At 38.7% G+C, this 19,842-nt stretch overlaps 1 protein-coding gene across 1 annotated transcript in view; it reads left to right on the forward strand.

Moving 5' to 3' along the window:
• The first annotated feature begins 71 nt into the window (after nucleotides 1–71).
• The window catches only part of MAN1A2 (mannosidase alpha class 1A member 2), a 139,717-nt gene continuing 119,946 nt past the window's right edge, over nucleotides 72–19,842 (forward strand). Inside the window, exon 1 of the mRNA XM_026054301.1 lies at nucleotides 72–438. Coding sequence (XP_025910086.1) covers nucleotides 131–438 — 308 coding nt within the window. The 5' untranslated portion in view covers nucleotides 72–130. The remainder of the gene's footprint in view (nucleotides 439–19,842) is intronic.

Below are 19,842 nucleotides of genomic sequence, written 5' to 3' on the forward strand. Positions count from 1 at the left end.
GCCCCCGCGCCGCGCCGGGAGGCGGCCGAGGCGAGCGGAGAGGGCGCCGTGGGCGCCAGGCTCCGCACGGGCTGAGGGGCGGCGCGGCGGGCGATGCGCCGAGCCCCGGCGGGTGGTCGCTAGAGGAAGGATGACCACTCCCGCCCTGCTGCCGCTGTCCGGGCGGAGACTGCCCGCCCTGAACCTGGGCACCTCCTCCTTCCCGCACCACAGGGCTACCTTGAGACTCTCCGAGAAATTTATCCTCCTCCTTATTCTTAGTGCCTTCATCACGCTGTGCTTCGGAGCGTTCTTCTTCCTGCCTGACTCCTCGAAGCACAAACGCTTTGACCTGGGTTTGGAGGATGTGCTGATTCCTCACGTGGATACGAGCAAAGGGGACAAAACCCTCGGAAGCTTCCTGATCCACGGGCAAGGGCACGACGAGCACCGGCACAGGTAAGTGCTTTGGTTTCCAGTAAGGACGTGGTGTGTCGCTTTTGCTGCTGTGTGGCAGCACAGGCTGCATCCCAGGGGGGAAGAGGCCTGGGGTTGAGAGACCCTTTAGAAGGGCGTCTAGCTGGCGTAAGTAATGTAGCTTTCAGGTGCCTTATCACCCTTTCCTCCCCATGACGTTTGCAAAGTGTCTGCTTATAAAGGTAATGTTATTGTTTGTTTGTTTGATTTTATTTTTTTTTTGTTCTTTAAGACTTTTTCTGACAAGTGTAAAAGTTAGGAAGTTATGATATCAGGTCTATAAAAGAGGCTCCTATCTAGAGACAGACGCTTCAGTGTTTGGACAGGCCCATGAATAGTGAGAGTCCCTCACATCCTCCTGCTGCTGCTCTCTCCAGCAGCGTTAGGGCTTCCCAGTACATTCCAGCTTCTGAGTTGTGCCTGTCCAAGCATCCTTCAGCTGCCATGTGTAGGTGTGTCCTCCCTGGCTTCTTTTTAAATGGGAATTTCATTTTGGCCTACTTAAGTAGCTGGGACCGTAAGGTTAAGAATGAGCTGTGGTCCAGTGGGTAGATGGTTGTTTTCCATATTAGGCAATACCCTTATTCAGGGGGAAAAAAAAGTGAGATCATAACATCTGTGAGAATACTATAAGTTGTTGAAAAACTGCTAAATCCTTTCCCTGGATTTAGCACCCCTCTCGCCTCCTGACTGAAAGCACCTCTTTGATAGAAAATAGCATACACAGAACTGTTATCTGATATAAATTTCATGCAGTGTCCCAAAGGCTATTAGCCTGTGATGTGCAGGAGACAAAATTAGTGTAGATGGCGTAATTGCCTTTTCTAGCTCTTGAAATCTGTTCTTTTAGTGTTGTTCTAGAGAATTGGAGGTGTCAGAGAGTAGGCTTACTTCATCGTGTTTGCCAGTATAAAAAAAGTTTAGCAGGGGTAAATATCATGCTGGTGATAGTTTTTTGAAGCCACATAAGGCTCTGTACAACAGAGGCTCTAAGTGTACAAGACTGGATAAAGTGAAATTAAATCTCAAACTTATAGTAGGATTTTGCAATATACTTGCTTCTAATATATATTAATTACTTAAATCACCTTCTAGTGCCAAGACCATAGATAAGTGAAGTTGACTAATCTCCCTCCAGTGTCAAAGATACGTAAAATGGGATGATGGTGAATGGTAATGTGCTCTTCAGTACTCAAAGAAATCTTACTTAGGCTGATAGTGTTCTTTCAGAAGCAGTCTGAAATATATTTATCCTTTGGACATACTGTAAGATATATTTTGAAGTTATTTGTGTTAAGATTAAATGAGGGAAGTCATTACCTCTCTCTGTTTCTGTTGTGGGTTATAAAGACTGCCTGAATAGTGTGGTATTTTTCCTTATGGCATCTTTGCTGTTTGTCTTGAAACACTTACCAGGAGCCTTCTCTCCTGCCCCCCTAACTGAAAGGGATGGATGTTTAACACCTAATACAGACTTACCTGTCAATAACGTTAATTTGCTGGTGCAATTAAATGTTGCACAAAATTTAAGGTTAGACATTCTGACTAATATGTCTTTGGGGTTCTCATATCTAACTTGTTTGTTTCATTGTTGTCTTGTTGTTTATGAACTTAACCAGTCACTGTGGTTTCATGCGGTCAAAATCAAATTCTAAAATAAGAGATAAATGAAACAAACCCAGAAAATTTCAGAACTTCAGATCTGAATGTATTTTGTATTGTTGACTACATAGGATATCATAAAAAGGCATTTGTCGATTCTGGGAGTTGTGAGCAGATGTTGTTGTTTCCTATAACCTACTTACTTGGGTCCTTGTCAGATTTCCTTTTTAAGTGTAGTTCCTGAGGCTACAGCTTCAGGAATGGTATTAAGAAGTGTGTATCCTTTCTTTGTAGATGAAGAGTTACTTGCTAACTCTTTAAGCTAAATGTGTTTTGTGTACAAAATTTTTTTTGCTCTGCCCTTAAAAGAAGCAGGTGTCACTTAACTGTGCTATGGTTCCTATGAAACCAGTAAAATATATGCCCATCCCATGCACATACTCCAAATTGTTCCTGTCATGCTGAAATTTTATGACTGTCTTTTGGTTTGTAGTTGAGGACTATTGTTTTAGTCCTGCAGATCAGTGGATTATCCTAAGCTTGTCTTAGCTAATAAGGCCTACCTGCTTGGAAGACCTCTGTGTGATTGCTCCAGATTCACTGTGTGTGTGATTCACTGTGAGGCATAGTTATCTATTTTACTTCTGGAGCAACTTTCTTGACTTTTTACCAGATAGTCTAATAATTAGGCTACTTGCTGGTTTGGAAGTGACGTGGTCAATATGCAGGAAGAAGAGGCACTCCATTGTCAGTATGGGTACTCGTTGCTGCTGCTTACAGAAATATTGACAAAGCTAAGCCTGATCTTCAGGCTTGTTATCTCAGTTTGGGATGAAAAACCTGTTCAATTTGCCATCAAGAAGCAAAATCAAGTGGCAGATACCCTGCTAGTTGTATTTTTATTTTTTTTATTTTTTTTTGTAATAAAACTGATGAGCTATGAAAAAAACATCAAGAGAAAAATTGCTACTGATGATCCAGAGGAGAATGTGGTCTTGAATGTGAAGGAGGCTAACAAATTTGCAAGATGTTCTCCCAAGCACTGCAGGACTTCAAAAGATAATGGATGAAAGGTCATTCCTATGAGGAATACATGTAGTGATGATATGATAGGTATGTTGATTTAGCAAATGAAGGGAAAATGTGTGTTCTGTGAATTATAGTATTGGCCTTTGTAAATAGACAGGCAGTTTAAAAACTGTTTTTAAACTGCCTGTCTTTGTTGTGCTGGTCTCTGTATATCTAGGATATACCATTTTAATCCTCATTTTCACCTGTCCCTTAAATCCTGAGCTTGATAGACTAGTACAGGATGTGCATATTTCTGTCTTCCAGCAAAATATAGCAAGGATGTAGTAGAAGGCTGTCATATAGGCGGCTTGCTTTTGTGTTGAGCATACACATAATGATTCTTGCTGGAAATTCTATTTTCTGACTCTGCATTCTTACATATCCTCTGGACCCTATTGACATTCTTGAGCATTTTTGTTAAGCTACTTATAGTGGTTATCTCTTTGGAGACTTTACTTTTTCCTTTAACTTGTTTTTTTCCTCCTGTTCCTGTCCTCCTTTCCTTCTGCCCTACCTTGGAGAAAGAGAGGGGGAATTTTCAGCCCCTTGCTGACAGTCTTAAGAATTTGCTCATGAATTAATGTCCCTATCTGTCATCAAAAGAGAAACAGCTTTCTTGCAAGGAAATATTTGAAATCTGAAACAAAGCTGTGATTGATATTTTGGGCAACGAATAAGCTGTTTTGAAAGCTGATACTCTTTTTTGGTTTTTCATTTTGGGGTACTTCCTTCATATATACTTCATGGGTAGAATATAGAGCATGGATTGGTAATATGAAAGATCAAATCTTGCTTCCAAAAGGAAGGAGAGTGGGAAAGACTACTCTAGCAACTTCTGAAGAAATATGCATGCATACCCTTCCTAAAAATCCACTTCTCAAAGACGAATTGCTGTGTTTCAAATAGGGTATTGCAGAGACTCTGGGGAAAGAAAAGCGGATTTTGAGACAAACCTTGACATATAAAGTTGACCTAAATCTTGCAAAACTTGAGAGAAGTTACTTACCCCAAATCCTCGAACACATTTATATTTTTTCCTGCCATGTGAGACCACTCAAGCTATATTAAGTGCTTTGTTCTTCTGTACTAGTTCTGAAAGATAGATTTGGAGTCAAAACAAAATGTTCATGTGATTTTTTTTCACCACCTAATGAGTGAAAATGCAGATGCCATATAATCTCCTTGATTTACCAGATTTCTTTAAATCTGATTATCTTTAATATGAAAATTAAACAGATGTGTTTCTTGAATGATGTGTCAAGCAACTGCTCTTTTTATTACTTAAAAAAAATTTAGTCACTTCTGTGGTAAATCACAGAAGCAATAAATATATAATGTTACTAGCTCAAACTTTGTAAATCCCCTTCCTCATAGCACTTGGACTGTTGTGTCAACAGCCCAGTCCTTCAAAATTTATAGGGCTCTGTCTTCAGCTGCTTATTGTGTATTGCCTCAGATGGTAGGTCCTGTGTATGCTTAAAAAGAAGACAAAAAAAAGTCTTGCCAGCAGATTCATAGCAGATACTCCCAATACAACTGACCATCTCTACTGCCTACTCACTGTGTGAGTAGGTGTAGATCAGTGAAGATTTGGCCTTTGACATTGTACCTTTGGCTTCTATATTATACAAAAATAACAAGCCTAACAATTTGTTAGTGTGTTAGCAACTGCATGGCAATAATCCGAACGCACTGTTGCTCATCATATCTATCTTTGACAGAAGCAGGTAAGTGTCTCGTCTCTAAAGAAGTAAAAGTAATAAATATAATTCTGAAGACTCTGTTTTCCTTCGCCTGCTTTAATTTTTCAAGGCAATGAGAAAGGCTTAATGTTTCCTTTGAATCCTTTTATCTTCTGTAGCCTATATAGTTTAATCAGCCATAGCAGAAGGGAGCAGAGGAAAAAACTTTAACTTCTGTTATTCAGTTATATTGGTGTCTTCTGTCTCCTCTAGCCAAGCTGTCAGGAATAAAATTACATAAAGCAATTTTCCACACTCTAATTCTTCTCCCCTCCCCCCTCCCCCATTTACTTTAGTTACACTTCATTAAGTGCAATGTTGAGTATTTGCTATTGTGATACAGTTAAAATTAAGATCTCACCTTTTCCACTGAAAACACAGTAACCACTGTGGCATTTGGGGCTAAACTCAGTACTTATTCAGTCTCTATGGAATGCAGGCAGCAAATACAAGCTGAGGTGCTTGCCTTAGAAATTAAGGAACTTCTAGGGCCTGACATGCTGGGAGCGTAGTTCTTCACAGGGACACCCATGGAGCTGAAGAGAGCAGGACTAAGCCATTTCAGGTTAGGGTTCAAAACAGCTGGTGTGTCTACTGCAGAGAAATGAACAACCTAGTCTCAGTCTGCAGCTATCCACTCCATTGCCAGAGCACTGCCTTTCCTAATTGGGACACGCTTTTTTTTCAGTTGGAGTTATCAATAAACCTTTGCCGTTCTTTGTTTGAAGTTTCATTTGGAGAGAGGGCTGAAGAATTATGCTAGTAGTTAAAGATTTATAGAAGATTGTCCTTTGGTTTCTTCTGTATCCTTCAAACCATAGTTTATTAAAGCTTCCTTTGAGCTTCTCATGAAGATATATTGGACTATGGGGGAGGTTCCCCTGTGTATTATTTCACAAGGTTCTGTTGAAAATAGTGCATTATGTAAAAGACTGAAAAATGCTTTTGTGTTTGGTTTACAAAATGCAAATTTGAGACCATCTGTCTAAATATCCTCCATTCTTTCTCCACCGGTCTGAACTTAACGTGTAGAGTGCTACTTTCTTTCTTCTGCTGTCGTCTATTTTAATAAAGTATTTAATGTGAATTTCCTGTAGTATGAGAGTGAGGGGGACTAGAGCTGGTGTTCTTTGGGCTTCAGCCTTTTTGTTTTAAGAAAAATTGAACAGTATTAATTTTCTGTAGTATCTATTTTTTGTGTTACTGCTGAAGAGCAATTGGGCGTGGGAAAGCTGCAGAATGTTTGCTTGTTGGACTGAGGCCAGGGAGAGCTATAGTATTTTGGTTCATTTAGAGTTTTGCAGATTAGATTATCAAAAGAACTTCAGCATAAATGTGGTTTATTTGATGTTGCTAACAGTGTGAGTAATAGTAAGCAACATGGGTAACTGGACATGCTTTAGTATGAGTTCTGATGATGAGTATGAGTCTTCTGATGTTACCAATGTATTGTAGTAACACAAACATCCTGGCCCTTGTCAGTTTGGAGTTTCAGGTGTTTGTGTTTCCTTATAGCAAATGTATCCAAAACTAATTAAGTTAGGCGATATGATATGTTTTGTGTATATGCTTTCGTAAAAATTGAACTGAAACTAAACATGGGCAAAGGGAGCAAAAGTCTATGGGGATTACTTGTTGTTCTTAAGTTAGCAGTTTCTCTCCACTTGCCTAAGGGAAACTTTGATATTAATTTGCAAATGAGATATTTGAGTGTTGTAGCATTGTATTCTCAGATTAGGTTTGGTTGCAAAAAGTATTATGGCTTTGAGTCTTTTTTTTTTGTTTGTTTTGTTTTTTGTATAATAGCATATGTTAGTATTTTCCACCAGGGCCATTTTTTGGGGGGGAAAAAAAAACCCATTAATTTGCCTCACATGTCCTTCCCCTCCTTTAAGAAACCTATGAAATCCAAACCATGGTCAGTGCAACAATAAAGTTTGAGGATGATGGAATAAAGGCGATTCTGAATGTTCAAAATTATTTGGTCTAATGAGTAGACAGTTATTTACCAGTGCACTTATTATATGCAGTGGAACTTTAGTGTTTTTTAATGCAGCTTGTGGGATTTATTCTTTTGCTTTCATTTCCAGTCGTGGACTCAAGTGCTGTAATCTGTCTTAATTCGATAACTAGACTGTTGCTTTATTACTGAAATTCCTAGAGTTCTGTTGCAGGTTAATTACTTGTGGCGAGGGGGAAGCAGTGTTCAACAAGGTAAAAATAATGAGGCAAAAGCAAGGAGAGAGAAATTAAGGAAAAACCTTCTACAAAGCCTTAGCGGGGAGAAAACAGATTGGCTCTAAAAGTCCTCTCTGATTACAATTTCTCCAAGTACCTGATTTTTTTAATATACTTATTTACCTCTATTACATGATTTCTGTTGTTATTCTGTGAATTTAAGAATTCTACAAAAGTATTCAAGGAATAAGATCATCTTTCTCTGATTTTCTTTTTTTTTTTTTGTTTTGCATAATAATGAAAATATAATGCTTATGTATTTCTATTTTTTACATTTTACTAGCTAGCTCTATTGAGAGTGAATGCACATTTCTGTAGCTGGAAAATAAGATTGCAAATTAAGACTTCAGCAAGAGAGATAGGAGTTTTAAGAAATGTCAATAGGAATAGAATGCATTACTAAGGTTATAGCAAACATTGCGACAAAAAAGCTCAGAGGCACTAGTGTATCTGGGCTTCAGTAGCTCTGCTGCTTATAGGATATATTTGTCCAGACTTTAAGTCATTTTTTATGGTTCCTTCCTGTTGTCTCTTCTGCATGCTTAAGATGCAAACCCATGAATTGGATTATGTGCTTTCTTGTTAAAGCATATCTTTGCATCTTAAAATTTAGAAGAATTTTGTAAAAGCTAGCCCAGCTCTACTCTAGTGTCTCTTGAGGCTCACAGTGGACAGACAGGCTTATGCTTATGGTTTTCTTTTGTTTTAAAAATCACATAATTTGATCTATGTGGTATGAGCAAAATTATTTGCAAAGTTAAGGGGAATGCTTGTGATAAAAGTAGTTGCTCTGTAGTGTTTAAAGAGCTCAAATTAGATTCAGTGTAAAAATTGACATTGGTATTTACTGCATCCTAGACATTCATCTCCATTGAGGTTAAGCATTGATTACTAGGCCTGCGAGGCATTTGTAGAGACAGGTAGCTTAAGTTTCTCCTCTTCAGTAATTTGTCATCACTTTTCTCTTGGAGCTGCTGGCGTGCTTCAGGCTTTTCAAGTGTACAGTTAAGCCACTTTATGGGCAGATGGCTCTTGGTGGGAAATCAAACTAATCCATTTTACTTTTTATTTAATCAGTCTTAATGTGCTCACAAATGGCAAGGAAAAAAATCTGATCTGTGGGAATGGCATCTACCTTACAGCCTGCAGTGGGAAGTGGACCCTCTTACTGGCCGTGATCTCACTCTGTGAGCACTCTGAGATGTAAACTTATGCTGAGTCTGCCAAATTCAGCTGCACTTACGGTTTCCTTTTGTCAGCTGTGGAAAAATAACTAAATTTAAATAATTTAAATAATTTAAATAATTTCCTCAGTAGTTTTTAATTTTTTTTTCTCTTGGCTGTATGCAGGCTGTGGAATCTTGCATTCACTTTTTGGGAAAAAAAAATAGTTGCATTCTCTTTTCAGGGGAAAAAATCCTAGCCTAACTTTCTATACTGCAGATTTTCTGCCTGTAAAGGTTTGCAGAATGTCACAGAACATTTTGCATGACTTTTCAAAACAACAAAACAGCCCCTCCTTGCCCCAATTAACTTATCAGCACAAACCAGTTGGATTATGAACTGTTGCTGTATTTCTAGTGACTTTTTAAATCTCTTGTTAATGATAATACTGAAACAGTTTTATTCTAAACTCCACAGTTGCAGATGATGCCTGTTTTCCCCATGCTATTGTTGCATGTTTTTAGTTTCTTAAAAATACCTATTCTGCTATTGTTTTTTGAGTGGAAATTGTTCTCCAGAGGAACACATTTTCCAAATTACATTGCATAGTGCTTTGGAGAAGAGAGTATTCTGGAGGAATAAGTACATGATTGAGTCCTGATATTATAAAGGGAATGTTTCATATACTGAATTTGGATCCCTATTTTTTGTGGGTAATTGTCCTTTTTTTTAGATGTAGTGGCATTGATGGCAATTAAAATCATGATGGATCTTGGAAAGAGCTGATTTCTAGTAAATAACCATATCTGAACATATGGGAAGTTTGTGTCTTTCGTCTTCTTGGGGCTTTGAGACTGTTGAGGGCCTCCTGAGAATTGCCCTAAGGAACTCAGGGGTGTCCTTACCACAGCTTTGTAAGAATAGTCACAAGATGCCCTAACTTCTTAGAAGCTCTAGCAGCTGCTAAGGGAGCCCTAGTAGTTACACTGAAGGTGGGGGAAGGTGGTTTTGGCTGAGCCCTTGTTGGAGAGAGTGAAGCCCTTCTAGTCAGTGTTAGGGAGAGCCCTTATGGAGAGCCAGGCCCAGAGGACTGCAGCCTAGTGCAGGGGTTTGTGCATCAGGCACAGTAGTGGCCCTGGCAGCATGAGTCAGGTGAGCACATGTGTCCTCAGCCCTCGGATGACTGCCTTGGTGGCTATGGGGAGAACAACGGGTGGTGTTGCCTTGACTACAAGAGGGCTTTTGTCGCTTGGCTCCTATGTCATCCTCCTAGGCAAGCTGATTAAGCGTGGGCTCGATTGAGTAGTCAGTGAGAAGGATGGAAACTGCATGAGCTGCTGGTCTCTGAGGGATGTGGTCAGTGCCTCAAAGCCCAGCTGGAGGCTGATCACTGTGGTGTCTGCCTGGTGGTGTTTCCCCGTGGTCAATACAGGGGCCAGCATTTGTTAATGACCTGGGTGATGTGGCCAATGGGGATCCTCAGCAAGTTTGCTGATGACATAGAACTATGAAAAGTAAATTTGCTTCAACTCAGAGTTGCAGAATTGTGATCAGAATTAAATTCTTGTCCAATGCTCAAGCATGGTCAGCTACAGCAGTTTGTTGGGGACCTGAAATTTGAGCATTTAAGCATCTCCGTCTGAGGATGGAGACTCCACAAACTCTCCGGGCAACGTGTTCCAGGGCTCAATGCTTTCTTGTGTTGAGATGAGATTTCCTGTATCTATTTGTGCCCTTTGCCCCCTCCTATCATTGGGCACCTCAGAGGAGTTTTTACTTCTGTTTTATCTCTACATTTGTATCTAATCAGTAATTGGCTGTTGTTAACCTGAAATTTTATGTAGATATTTAAAAATAGCAATGTTGGATCTGTGATGAGAAATACAAATGTTTTGTCTATTTTTATATGTATGAAAGAATAATTTCCATCCCAAATGAGAGGAGAGGAAGGAACTACTCTGCTTTGCAGTGATTGTCATCTTGATGGTGGTGATTTTTTTTCAGAGAATTTTGTATTGTGATTTTGAACTCTTCCATTTTGAAAGCTGGTATCTGTGAAAGCTGGTATCTGCTTTCTCTTGTTCTTTGATCTCTGTGAAGTGGAAAGCAGTTATTTGTCATTTTAACTGTAATTTTAACATGTATGTGAAACTTTGTATGTGAAACTTTAAAACAAATGGCTAATGAAGTCACTGGAATTTGTACTGGATGGTTTTTGCAAATAACTTCCTTTATAATCTTGTTGCAGCTCTCTCCTGTGGTTGTGTTGCAAAACTATGATGGGGAATGATTTACATTTGTAACCGAGGGAGGACTTTATAAAACAGAACTCACCTGCAGGTTGGCATTACTTGACATGAGGAAATAAAGTGATGGAAGAGAACCTTCTGTCGGATCCTTCTGACCATCTTTTACTCATTCACATGTCAGTTCAGCAACATATGATAGCTGCTGGTTGACAAGAGGAGGCTATGGGAACAGTTCATTTGGTCAATCAGTAAAGTATCTAATGGTGTTTTTATTTCCATATGTGTGTTTGAACCTACAGAATTTTGTGATTGTGCTACTAAAAGTACACGTGAACTCTAGGTCCTTGGATTGGTCTGTTTTTTATATGTCTGCAGTTTTCTGATTATTATGGCTTCTATAAATCTCTTGGGAGCACTTACTTGGTTCAGATGGATATGCCATTTCAGTTATGCAGAGTGGCTTGCCTGACTTCTCCCCTCTTCTCTATTTGACATTATTTACTCAGAATAGTATCTTGCAGTGGGACTAGTTCATGCAGTCTACTGCTTTTGCAAAGAAAAATGAGGCTTGGCATATTGGTGTCCATTTGGTGAGATGCCCAAATCATTATGGTCAGTGAAACCGCTGATCTTTCAAGGAGGAAAGTAACCTCCAGGATTACTTGCAGGAGGAACTCTAAGACACTGCAAAGAAAATGCCACATTTATTCACTGTAGAAGGTTCAGTATGGACACAACTCATCAACTGATTAAATCATCAGCAGTTTTTTTAGTTCATGAGGTATATAATTTTATCCAGTTTTTCATATTCTGGGATTTACTGGTTATGGTATTGAGTTTAAAAGACCCCTCTTACCCTCTCCTTCTGCAAATGCCTATGGAGCTTCCTTTCATGTGATAACAAGGAAGCAAATGAACACCCATCCCCAGCTCCAATTGGTGGTTATACATTTTGAGAAACTCATCATCATTTTCTTCTTAGGTTCCATAGCATTTTTTTAAGTTTGTACTCCCAACCTGTGAAAGAACAAAATAAAGCAAGCTATGTTTTACTCTTATTCCACTAACTGGGAAAATTCAGGAAACATAACATTAAAGGAATATTTTGATTTTTTTTTTATGTTTTCCCAAAAATCATTTTTCCATCTGTTTTGTTTGTATTTTCAATGTAACATATGAAGCAAGCCATCTTAAAGTGCCTCAACCATAACCTGCCTCCTTACTAATTTTCAGATGTGTTCTCTAACACCAATGCATATTGGCTTTAGGAAGCTGTATTTTTCCATGGAACTATTTAATAACAACAAGAAAGTGGCAGGAAGATTTTGGGTTTTTTTTCATTTTTTTTCTATCTCCTTATGCCCAACGTTTCAGATAAAGCAGGACTAAGGATGTGCTGAGTAATTCAACATCTGAGTAATGGGAGACATCTAAAGCTCGAATATACATTTACAGCATGACTGCTGCCTCTGCTACTTTTAGCCGAGAAAGTAGTGGTGGGGGGCAGGAGTTGGATGAAAGTGTGCCCCTCAGAACTTTTTCTTAGTGCTTTATACAATATTGTGTTTCAGATCTGATATTCTTTGCCCAAACCTGTCTCAACCTTTTTTTCCCCCTCCTGCAAAGGTTTTTGTTATATGTTGACAGGTGGCTTGTACTGTCTTATCTTTTAAAACATGAAGAACAAACTTTAACCTCTGAGAAGCAAAGTAAGTAAAAGCCTCCATAAACTTCTAAAGGATAAAAGCTAAATTGGATGTCAAAGCCTATTTCCAATATCATTTTGTGTACTTTTTCTTTTTCTGATCTATGAAAGTCCAAATTATAATGACAAAGAGCAGGAGGAGGGAGCCTGGTGAGTGCACAGAACGAGTTAGTCTTAGTTATTTACTGAGGATTAATGTGCTTACTGCCCCCAAGTAAGGGCCTGATGAGTCCCTGCTCACCTGACAGATGCAAGTTGGGGAGGATCTCAAACTATCCTCTGCTCATGCTCCTTTGCTACTCAGATTGGGTTGATCCTTGATCTTGCTGAGTCGTCATATTCAAATTATGCTTTTTTCTTAAGGTTTCACATTAGTATTTTTCTCTTGAATTAAGTTACTGTCTCAGCAGTTTTCACTTTAATTTTGGTAAAACTCATGTTAAATCTTGGATCACAGACAGTTGCACCTCTTTGTTGGGTTATTTTTATGACTGTATGCCTGTTTGCTCTAGCTCGGTATATTTGAAACTGTTGGATCAGAACTTCTGAAAATAAACATGATTTTTTTTGAACACAGCCAGTGAAGGAAGGAATGTGTCCCCTGTTCTATGTCTTCTCTCCCTCTGCACTTGGAGTTTTCATTAATCAAATCAACAATATTATCTTTAATTATCTCTTCCTTAATTATTCAGTATTACAAATAGTAATTTGTTAGGGAAATAACTAACAATTTTATGAAAAAGGTAGGGTAGTTGCTATAGTGAAAACTGCTTTTTTGAGAAATAAAATACTTGACTATAACTGTCCTTAAATTGCGTGACTTGTTGCTGGAAATTGAGAAAATAGATTTGGGAGGAGAAAAGAAAGTCTGACTATACACTGAATCTGTGTGTGCTTGTATGTGGCATCATAAGTAAAGATAGTTCAGGAACCATTCTCTGTGTGCTATAATGATGAAGACAAGTAAACAATAAATTGAGCAATTTTATATCTCTGACTCTTCTTTCATTTTAGTACTTTAGTTCCGAACACACATCATAAGTGTATTTTCTGTCTTGGTAGTGTCAAGTATAGTTTGTGTCAGTCTCATCTCCTGTTGCATAGACCATAAAGTCTGTAGTCCATGAAATGTTTTCATATGGTGTATTTCATATATTTTCATTTTGTATGTATTTGTAACTGTACTGATAGCTGTTAATCAGTGCCTCAGTGCATTAGTTTAATTTTTTTAGAAACATATGTAAGTTATAATAAAATCTGTGATATTACGTGTGTACTGCTGATACACTGCTGTTTTTATGCCATAGTTTTTGCTGTATACTGACATATTCTATTACAGAGATATATGAATGACAATTCATCTAGCAATTACCAAAGAATGCCAAGTTATCTACAGATGCTGACTTGATTATAAAATATAGGGGTAGTTTACACATGATAGTTTCCTCTTGCATGCTTTTTCTTGCACTGTGCTGTCTTTGTGGCTCGCTGTCAGTCCGTGCTGGACTTTGCTAACCTACATGTCTTTGTTAACAATATTGTTTACCCAATAAGGAAGATTTAATGGAAAGGTATCTTTTTCATGGTGAGGCTTGTTGCGCTCCTTGCAGTTTCCCCATGTATGGTAAACTTTGTTGCTGAATTTGTGGTGGTGGTAGGAACTGTTTGTGTTCTCTCCAGCAAAAGCATTAGTGGCTTTTCATATTCATACTATGCAGTAATGGGCCTTACATTGCCATATTTGAGGGTGGGGGAGGAAATGGCCCATCATTTCTTTTCTGGACTTTGTCTTTTCTTGAATCATAAGCTAATCAAGTTTCTATATTTAAAAAATCCACCTTGCTAATAAAGTGCTGAAAAGATTAAATAATTGGTCACATAGTTGTCTTGCATCTTCTGCTTTACAGGCAAGATTAAAGAACTGAATAATGACATACAATTTTGTTTTGTGTAACAGGGTGTGGGGGGATGTAGATTATGATTTCCAGGTGTTTTGTTGCCCTGTCTTGTTGTTTTTAAGTAATTTACCAAGTAAATTTATAAAACTTTACTGTTCTTTTAACTACTCTTAAAAGCAATGTATGGGAGAATTTTGTAAAATATTTTTATTGTAATTCTGTATTACTGTTGCAGTGTATCTGTATGGTGGCCTGGGTCTCTTTACATTTACAGTTTATCCTTAGAATACTTGTATATAGTCCTTTAGAATCACAATATGTAATCAACATTAAACATGCATATGTAAGCACGTTTTTCCATAACAAAAATAAAATAAAAAAAAAAGGACCATGTTTACAATCTTTAACAACCCTGTCATTCCCATTACTACACCTACCTCCACATTACACTTATTATGAGTAATCTTATATCATTATTCAAGACCCACCTCGATGCGACCCTGTGCCACATGCTCTAGGTGCCCCTGCCTGAGCAGGGGGGTTGGACTCAATGATCTCTAGGGCTGCCTTCCAACCCCAACCATTCTGTGCTTCTGTGTGAATGGAATGTTAACTTGATGCTTCTATCCTCAGGGTTTTCTTGTATTATGTAATGAGAGCTATTGAAATTCTGAGACTGAATTCAAAATGAACATGTTTTACAGTTGCCCTGTGTGTGTGTTTGTTTTTTCTCCCCTCCAGTTTCTGTAGAGGGCTACTTTTTGAACGGCTATTGCCACATAGGGGCAAGGGATTGCTGGTGATGGCTGTGGTTCTGCCAGTCTTACAGGCAGATCTGATCTGTAGCTTTCAGCCTGATCAAATGTTGCTGCCATGCCAGAGCATTAATTGACCAGCAATGAATCTGTCTTGGCCAAGAGGGTTGTGTGCAACTGGTTCCTGTGGTGAGAGGAAGCAGGTGAACAGAAATTGCTGACACGTGTCTTTTGTTCCAGTTTGGACAGTGCCACACACCCATAATAATCTTGAGCCCAAGTAATGGAGAGCTGTTACCCATCATGTCTGTGGATAACTTCTGAGAATTTGTTCTCTTCCTTGTGCTCTTTGCCATGTAAAATTATAAGCGTGTGGCTTGCAATGCCAGGAATGTTTACTGCTCTTCTGGATTCTGAGGATTGATATACAGGTAGCAATTTAGCATGAAGCTAGAGGGTAGTGCTAAAAGGAGAGGGATAAACCTGAGCACTCTTTATGAACTGTCACAGGAGTACTTAAAGCATGTCAGTCTGCAATACGTAAAGCAGCTTTGGGCAAGTGAAGCAGCATCATGAAAAGATAACTTGTGTAACACCAGTATGTCAGTGGTAACTTCCTTAGGGCTGTATAGAACGTGCCAGAGGAAATTCTGTGCACAGAAACCTACTGCCACCTGCTTACCTGGATGCTTGCCGCTGCTGAGCCTACATTTGCTACTGTCCCTTTAGAACAGCTTTTCTCTTTTATGCATATTTTTGCTAGTTCCTAACTTATTTCGTTTCTGAACAACTGATAATTTTGAACTAGGACCATACATATCATGTGGCTTTTACTCTGAATTAGTTAAGTTTTAGTTAAGTTTCTTAAGTTTAGGGTCTTAAGTTTACTTCTGGAATTCAGATTTACAAGAAGACTCATGATACAGAATGCAGAAGCTGTCAAATATTGTGGTACCCTCTGTGAAAACAGACATCAGGGTGAATGCATTATTGCTTCAGTATAGGGTGGGGAAATGGGAATAAGTAACTGATTAAGAGAGGAAGAGCATGATTCAGAGCTAGCAGAGGGCCATGATGGGGATTGGAGGTTGAGAAGGATTAAATAATTAATTAGTATTAATTATTCTCTGGAAGCTGGAGGTGAAGCTGTGCACTGACCAAAATAAAAGAAGCTGTGAAACAGGGAAGAAGGAGAAGAAAGAAAAAGACACCAAGTAGGAGAAGATGAACGGAGTTGCAGGCATAAGAAATGGATGGTGCTAATATTGGCTGAGTGTGATATGCAATAATGATAATCAGTGTAACAGTAGAGAGAAGTAATATGAACGCGAGCTGCTCCTCGGTAATGCAAAAATAAAATTTAAGATGGTAAGGAATGACCCTAGCTGATGGATAATAATATCTTTGTATCTCCCAAAGTAATCCCTTTGGGAGAAACTGCAGGAGTGGAAACTGCTTGGCTGAGTGAGGAGACAGATGGATTGGAGGAGGGAATGACTGAGAGTAATGACCATGGGAATTTGTACGCAGAAGACATCCTCTCTGTAGTTTGGGCTCTAATTAAAAATTCCTGAGCATGCAGTTCCCCAACACTTGAACTTCATGTCCTGCTTTGTGTTCAGTCTTGCTCAAACCTTTGCCTCAACAGCAGTGCTTGGGCAATCAGCCAGATAGGAGGGCTGATTTGGCCAGAAATGGTCAGTGATGCTCAGCTGGTTTCTCCCACCCCTTGCTGGCTTGCTGCCTCGTCTTCTGAGGACCAGAGGCTGGTAAGAGAGCTGGTTTTCATAGGCAGCTAAAGCTCTGAAGCTTAAAAGAGTTCTTTGCCCAGGGATAATGGCAAAACAAGGAATATGGAGTTATAGTATCTTTTTGCAAAGAGTAATATTCACACTGTTATTGTTGATCATATTACTGACGCTTCAGTTTTACACATACAGTATCAAACCCATGAAACCAGCATGGCCCTTGGTCATACAAAATTCATGCTGGCTCCTTCACATGCTGATTGACTTGTTACTGAGGCACCACCCTGCTAGCTACTGTAACTTACTGCAGCACCAGCAGGGAAGTTGTGTTCTTGCACACTGGCTGGCAACTGGGAGAGGGTGCTCATGGTGATGGTGAACAACTTTCACCAATCCAAGAATACTCCTTGTGAATCCAATCCAGTGTTACCATATAGTTTCTCTGCCTTGGGCATGCAGTGAAGGCAGGGTCCTCCGCTCGTTTGGAACCTGGATCTGCAGATGAGTTTTCTTCAGTGTTGTTGGAATACGTTTCCAAAATTTAACCTGATATAGTTTGTGTTGTGGTTATCAATGCGCTCTAGTCCATGCTGTCATGTGGGTTGTCCAATCAGATAGCTCATTTACATTGCCATGCTTTTACCCAGTAGTCCTCAGTTTCCAGCAGGCACATCCTTTTTTATTGTTGTTTTTCACTATTCACCTCAATGGTCAACAATTAGTTTCTGTTTTGCTATATAAGTCATCTCAAAGCTACATTTACAATTTTATCTGGCTGACTATTAAGAGAAGGCTGTGTGGGCTTGCTCATAGCTGTAAGGTTGCTCCAATTGCTCCTTTCCCAATGTCAACTTTGTCAGTCATTCATACCAGCAGCTAGCTCAGGCGGTTAAACTCAGGCAAAAAAGGTTTGAAGCACCCGCGAGGCAGGAGAGCCCTACCAAGCCCCAGTACTCTGCTACACTGAGATCCTCGATTGCTTCACTAGGTGCTGGCATTCAGTGTGACCTTGCACTTGGCAGGACCCACATATTAAATTAGCTTAAATATGATGTTAAATGGTAGCCTGAGTCTCTGTTTTTCTACTGCAAGCTCGTACATGTGAAACCCTGTCAAAGTATTATTTTTTTTCTTCCTCTGCTGTTGACCTACATAGTAACAGATAGCAAGAGGCTGTCATCCTTTATTAGCTCAAATGATAGGGTGTGTCATGGATTTAAAGCTTCAGCCCTTCCTGTTGTGGATCACAGGGATGGTAAGGTAATTGTCATCCTTTTTAGCATTTCCAGCTTCTTCGTTTGCTAAGGAAATACAATTTTATGGATAGTAAATGTCTTTTTGTGCCTTCTTTTTCCTTTCTAGTGTTCCAGTCTCTCTACATAAGGTTAATTATTTTGCACTTCCAATTTTATTTTACACTATCTCTTTATGCTATTACTCCTTACAGCCAGTACAGCCAGTATGATTTCTTTTCTGTTTGTCTTTATGCATTTGAAACTAAATACAGCTTTCAAAACCTACTCTTAACTTGTATCTATGCGTTTTTTTAATGGATGTGTTTGGTTTTTAATTGTGTTACTTGGAAAATTCTCTTGAGTTCTGTTTTTTTTATTTTTTTTTTTCCCTATTTTTTTCTTTCTTTTTTTCCTCCAAATAAAAGTAGAGCAGGAATAGTTTATCTGCTTTCTGTTATTGTTCTTCTTGGTCTTGCATATTTAGTGCTGTTTCTGAGTAAGTTCTTTGAAATATGCACTTTTTGTTGATAAAAAAATTTTGCTTATTACAAGCTTACAATGTCCATGAGGTATGTTATACATCATCAGAGGTATGTTATACAGCATTGTAGAATCATTATGGTTGGAAAAGACCAACCGCAAGCCCCTCAACACCATACCTGCTAAACCTTTTAATCTCATCTACTCTATTGTATGTGGAGAATGAGGATATCCTTATATGTTATGTATCTAATAGCTTTATAATGGAAAGCACTTGATAAAATGAATTTGTGAAACCTTTTATAGCACTCTTATCCATCACTTTCTGTCAGCCTCAGATATTTACTGGTGGATTATCTTCAATCTGAATTCTGTGAAGGTAAACAGGTAAAATCATGTTCCTCTTTTACTTAAATAATATATATTATACAGTGCTATCTCTATATGCTAACACTTCACACAAGTGCTAGGGTATTAAAGGAGCTAATATCAAGCATTCAGCTACTGGGCTGACCTATGATCAGATGATAGATGTAGTAAGGAATTTTTTTCCTGGAGCTCCTATTGGGATCGTCATGTGAGAAAGAAGACTTTGCAACACCTTGAGCAAAGGAGACGAGGAAAGAAAGAAGATCAAGGACTTCATACATATGTGCATAAAGTTCTTGGTTGTTGCTCTGTTATCATTTCTGTCTCCATCTCGTCCCAAAACTTCCCCACAGAACTCGCCTATGAACCTAGCACCCTGGTTTGGCACGACTCGCTGGCAATGTAGCTGGTCCATGGAGTGAAGTCACATGGAATGAAGCAGTAGCAGTCAGTACTATAGTACTGAAGATGGAGTACAGGCCTTCATAGGCCATATATGGAAACAGTTGTTGGTGCTGTTCAGAAAGTTTTTTTTTTAATATGTATTTAAATACATACTTAAAATATATATTTTAAAAAATGTTATCTACAAAAAAAATCCGTTTCACTCCAAACAACAAAAAAGGTTTAGTGGGTTTGGAATTGCTAGTTATGCAGTTGGCACATTAAAGTTGCATATGCTCTTTTATGTGTGGTCTTGAATTCATGATTAGCTAAACTTGTTTCTTTCATTGTACAAGATGATGCAAAAGGGTGGGAATCAGGGCATAATGGAGACCTGTAACCTGATAGCTTCTTGTTCTTTGGGTGTTTGACCTAGTCATCTTAAGTTTGGCTAATTTTGAGAGTATTTAATCTGGCATCAAGTTGCTTAAATAGGACTGTGCCTTTGCTGTGGAAAAACTGTCTTCAAAGCAGCTTTATTTTTATTGTGAAAAATGAGAATAATCTGCAGCACACACTTTGCATAGTGAAGAAAAATGAACATCTTTCTAAAGACTATAGCTTTTTGACTTCTGAAAATGATCAGCTTTCTGTGATACAGAAAATATAGTAATGTGTCAGGCTTTGCAGCAATGTATATGTGTCAAATTACAGTAGTATACAGTAGTATATTTTTTCTTCTTGGC

Source organism: Nothoprocta perdicaria, unplaced genomic scaffold, assembly GCF_003342845.1.
Source record: "Nothoprocta perdicaria isolate Ctin4 unplaced genomic scaffold, notPer1 scaffold_120, whole genome shotgun sequence".
NCBI classification, from domain to species: Eukaryota; Metazoa; Chordata; class Aves; order Tinamiformes; family Tinamidae; genus Nothoprocta; species Nothoprocta perdicaria.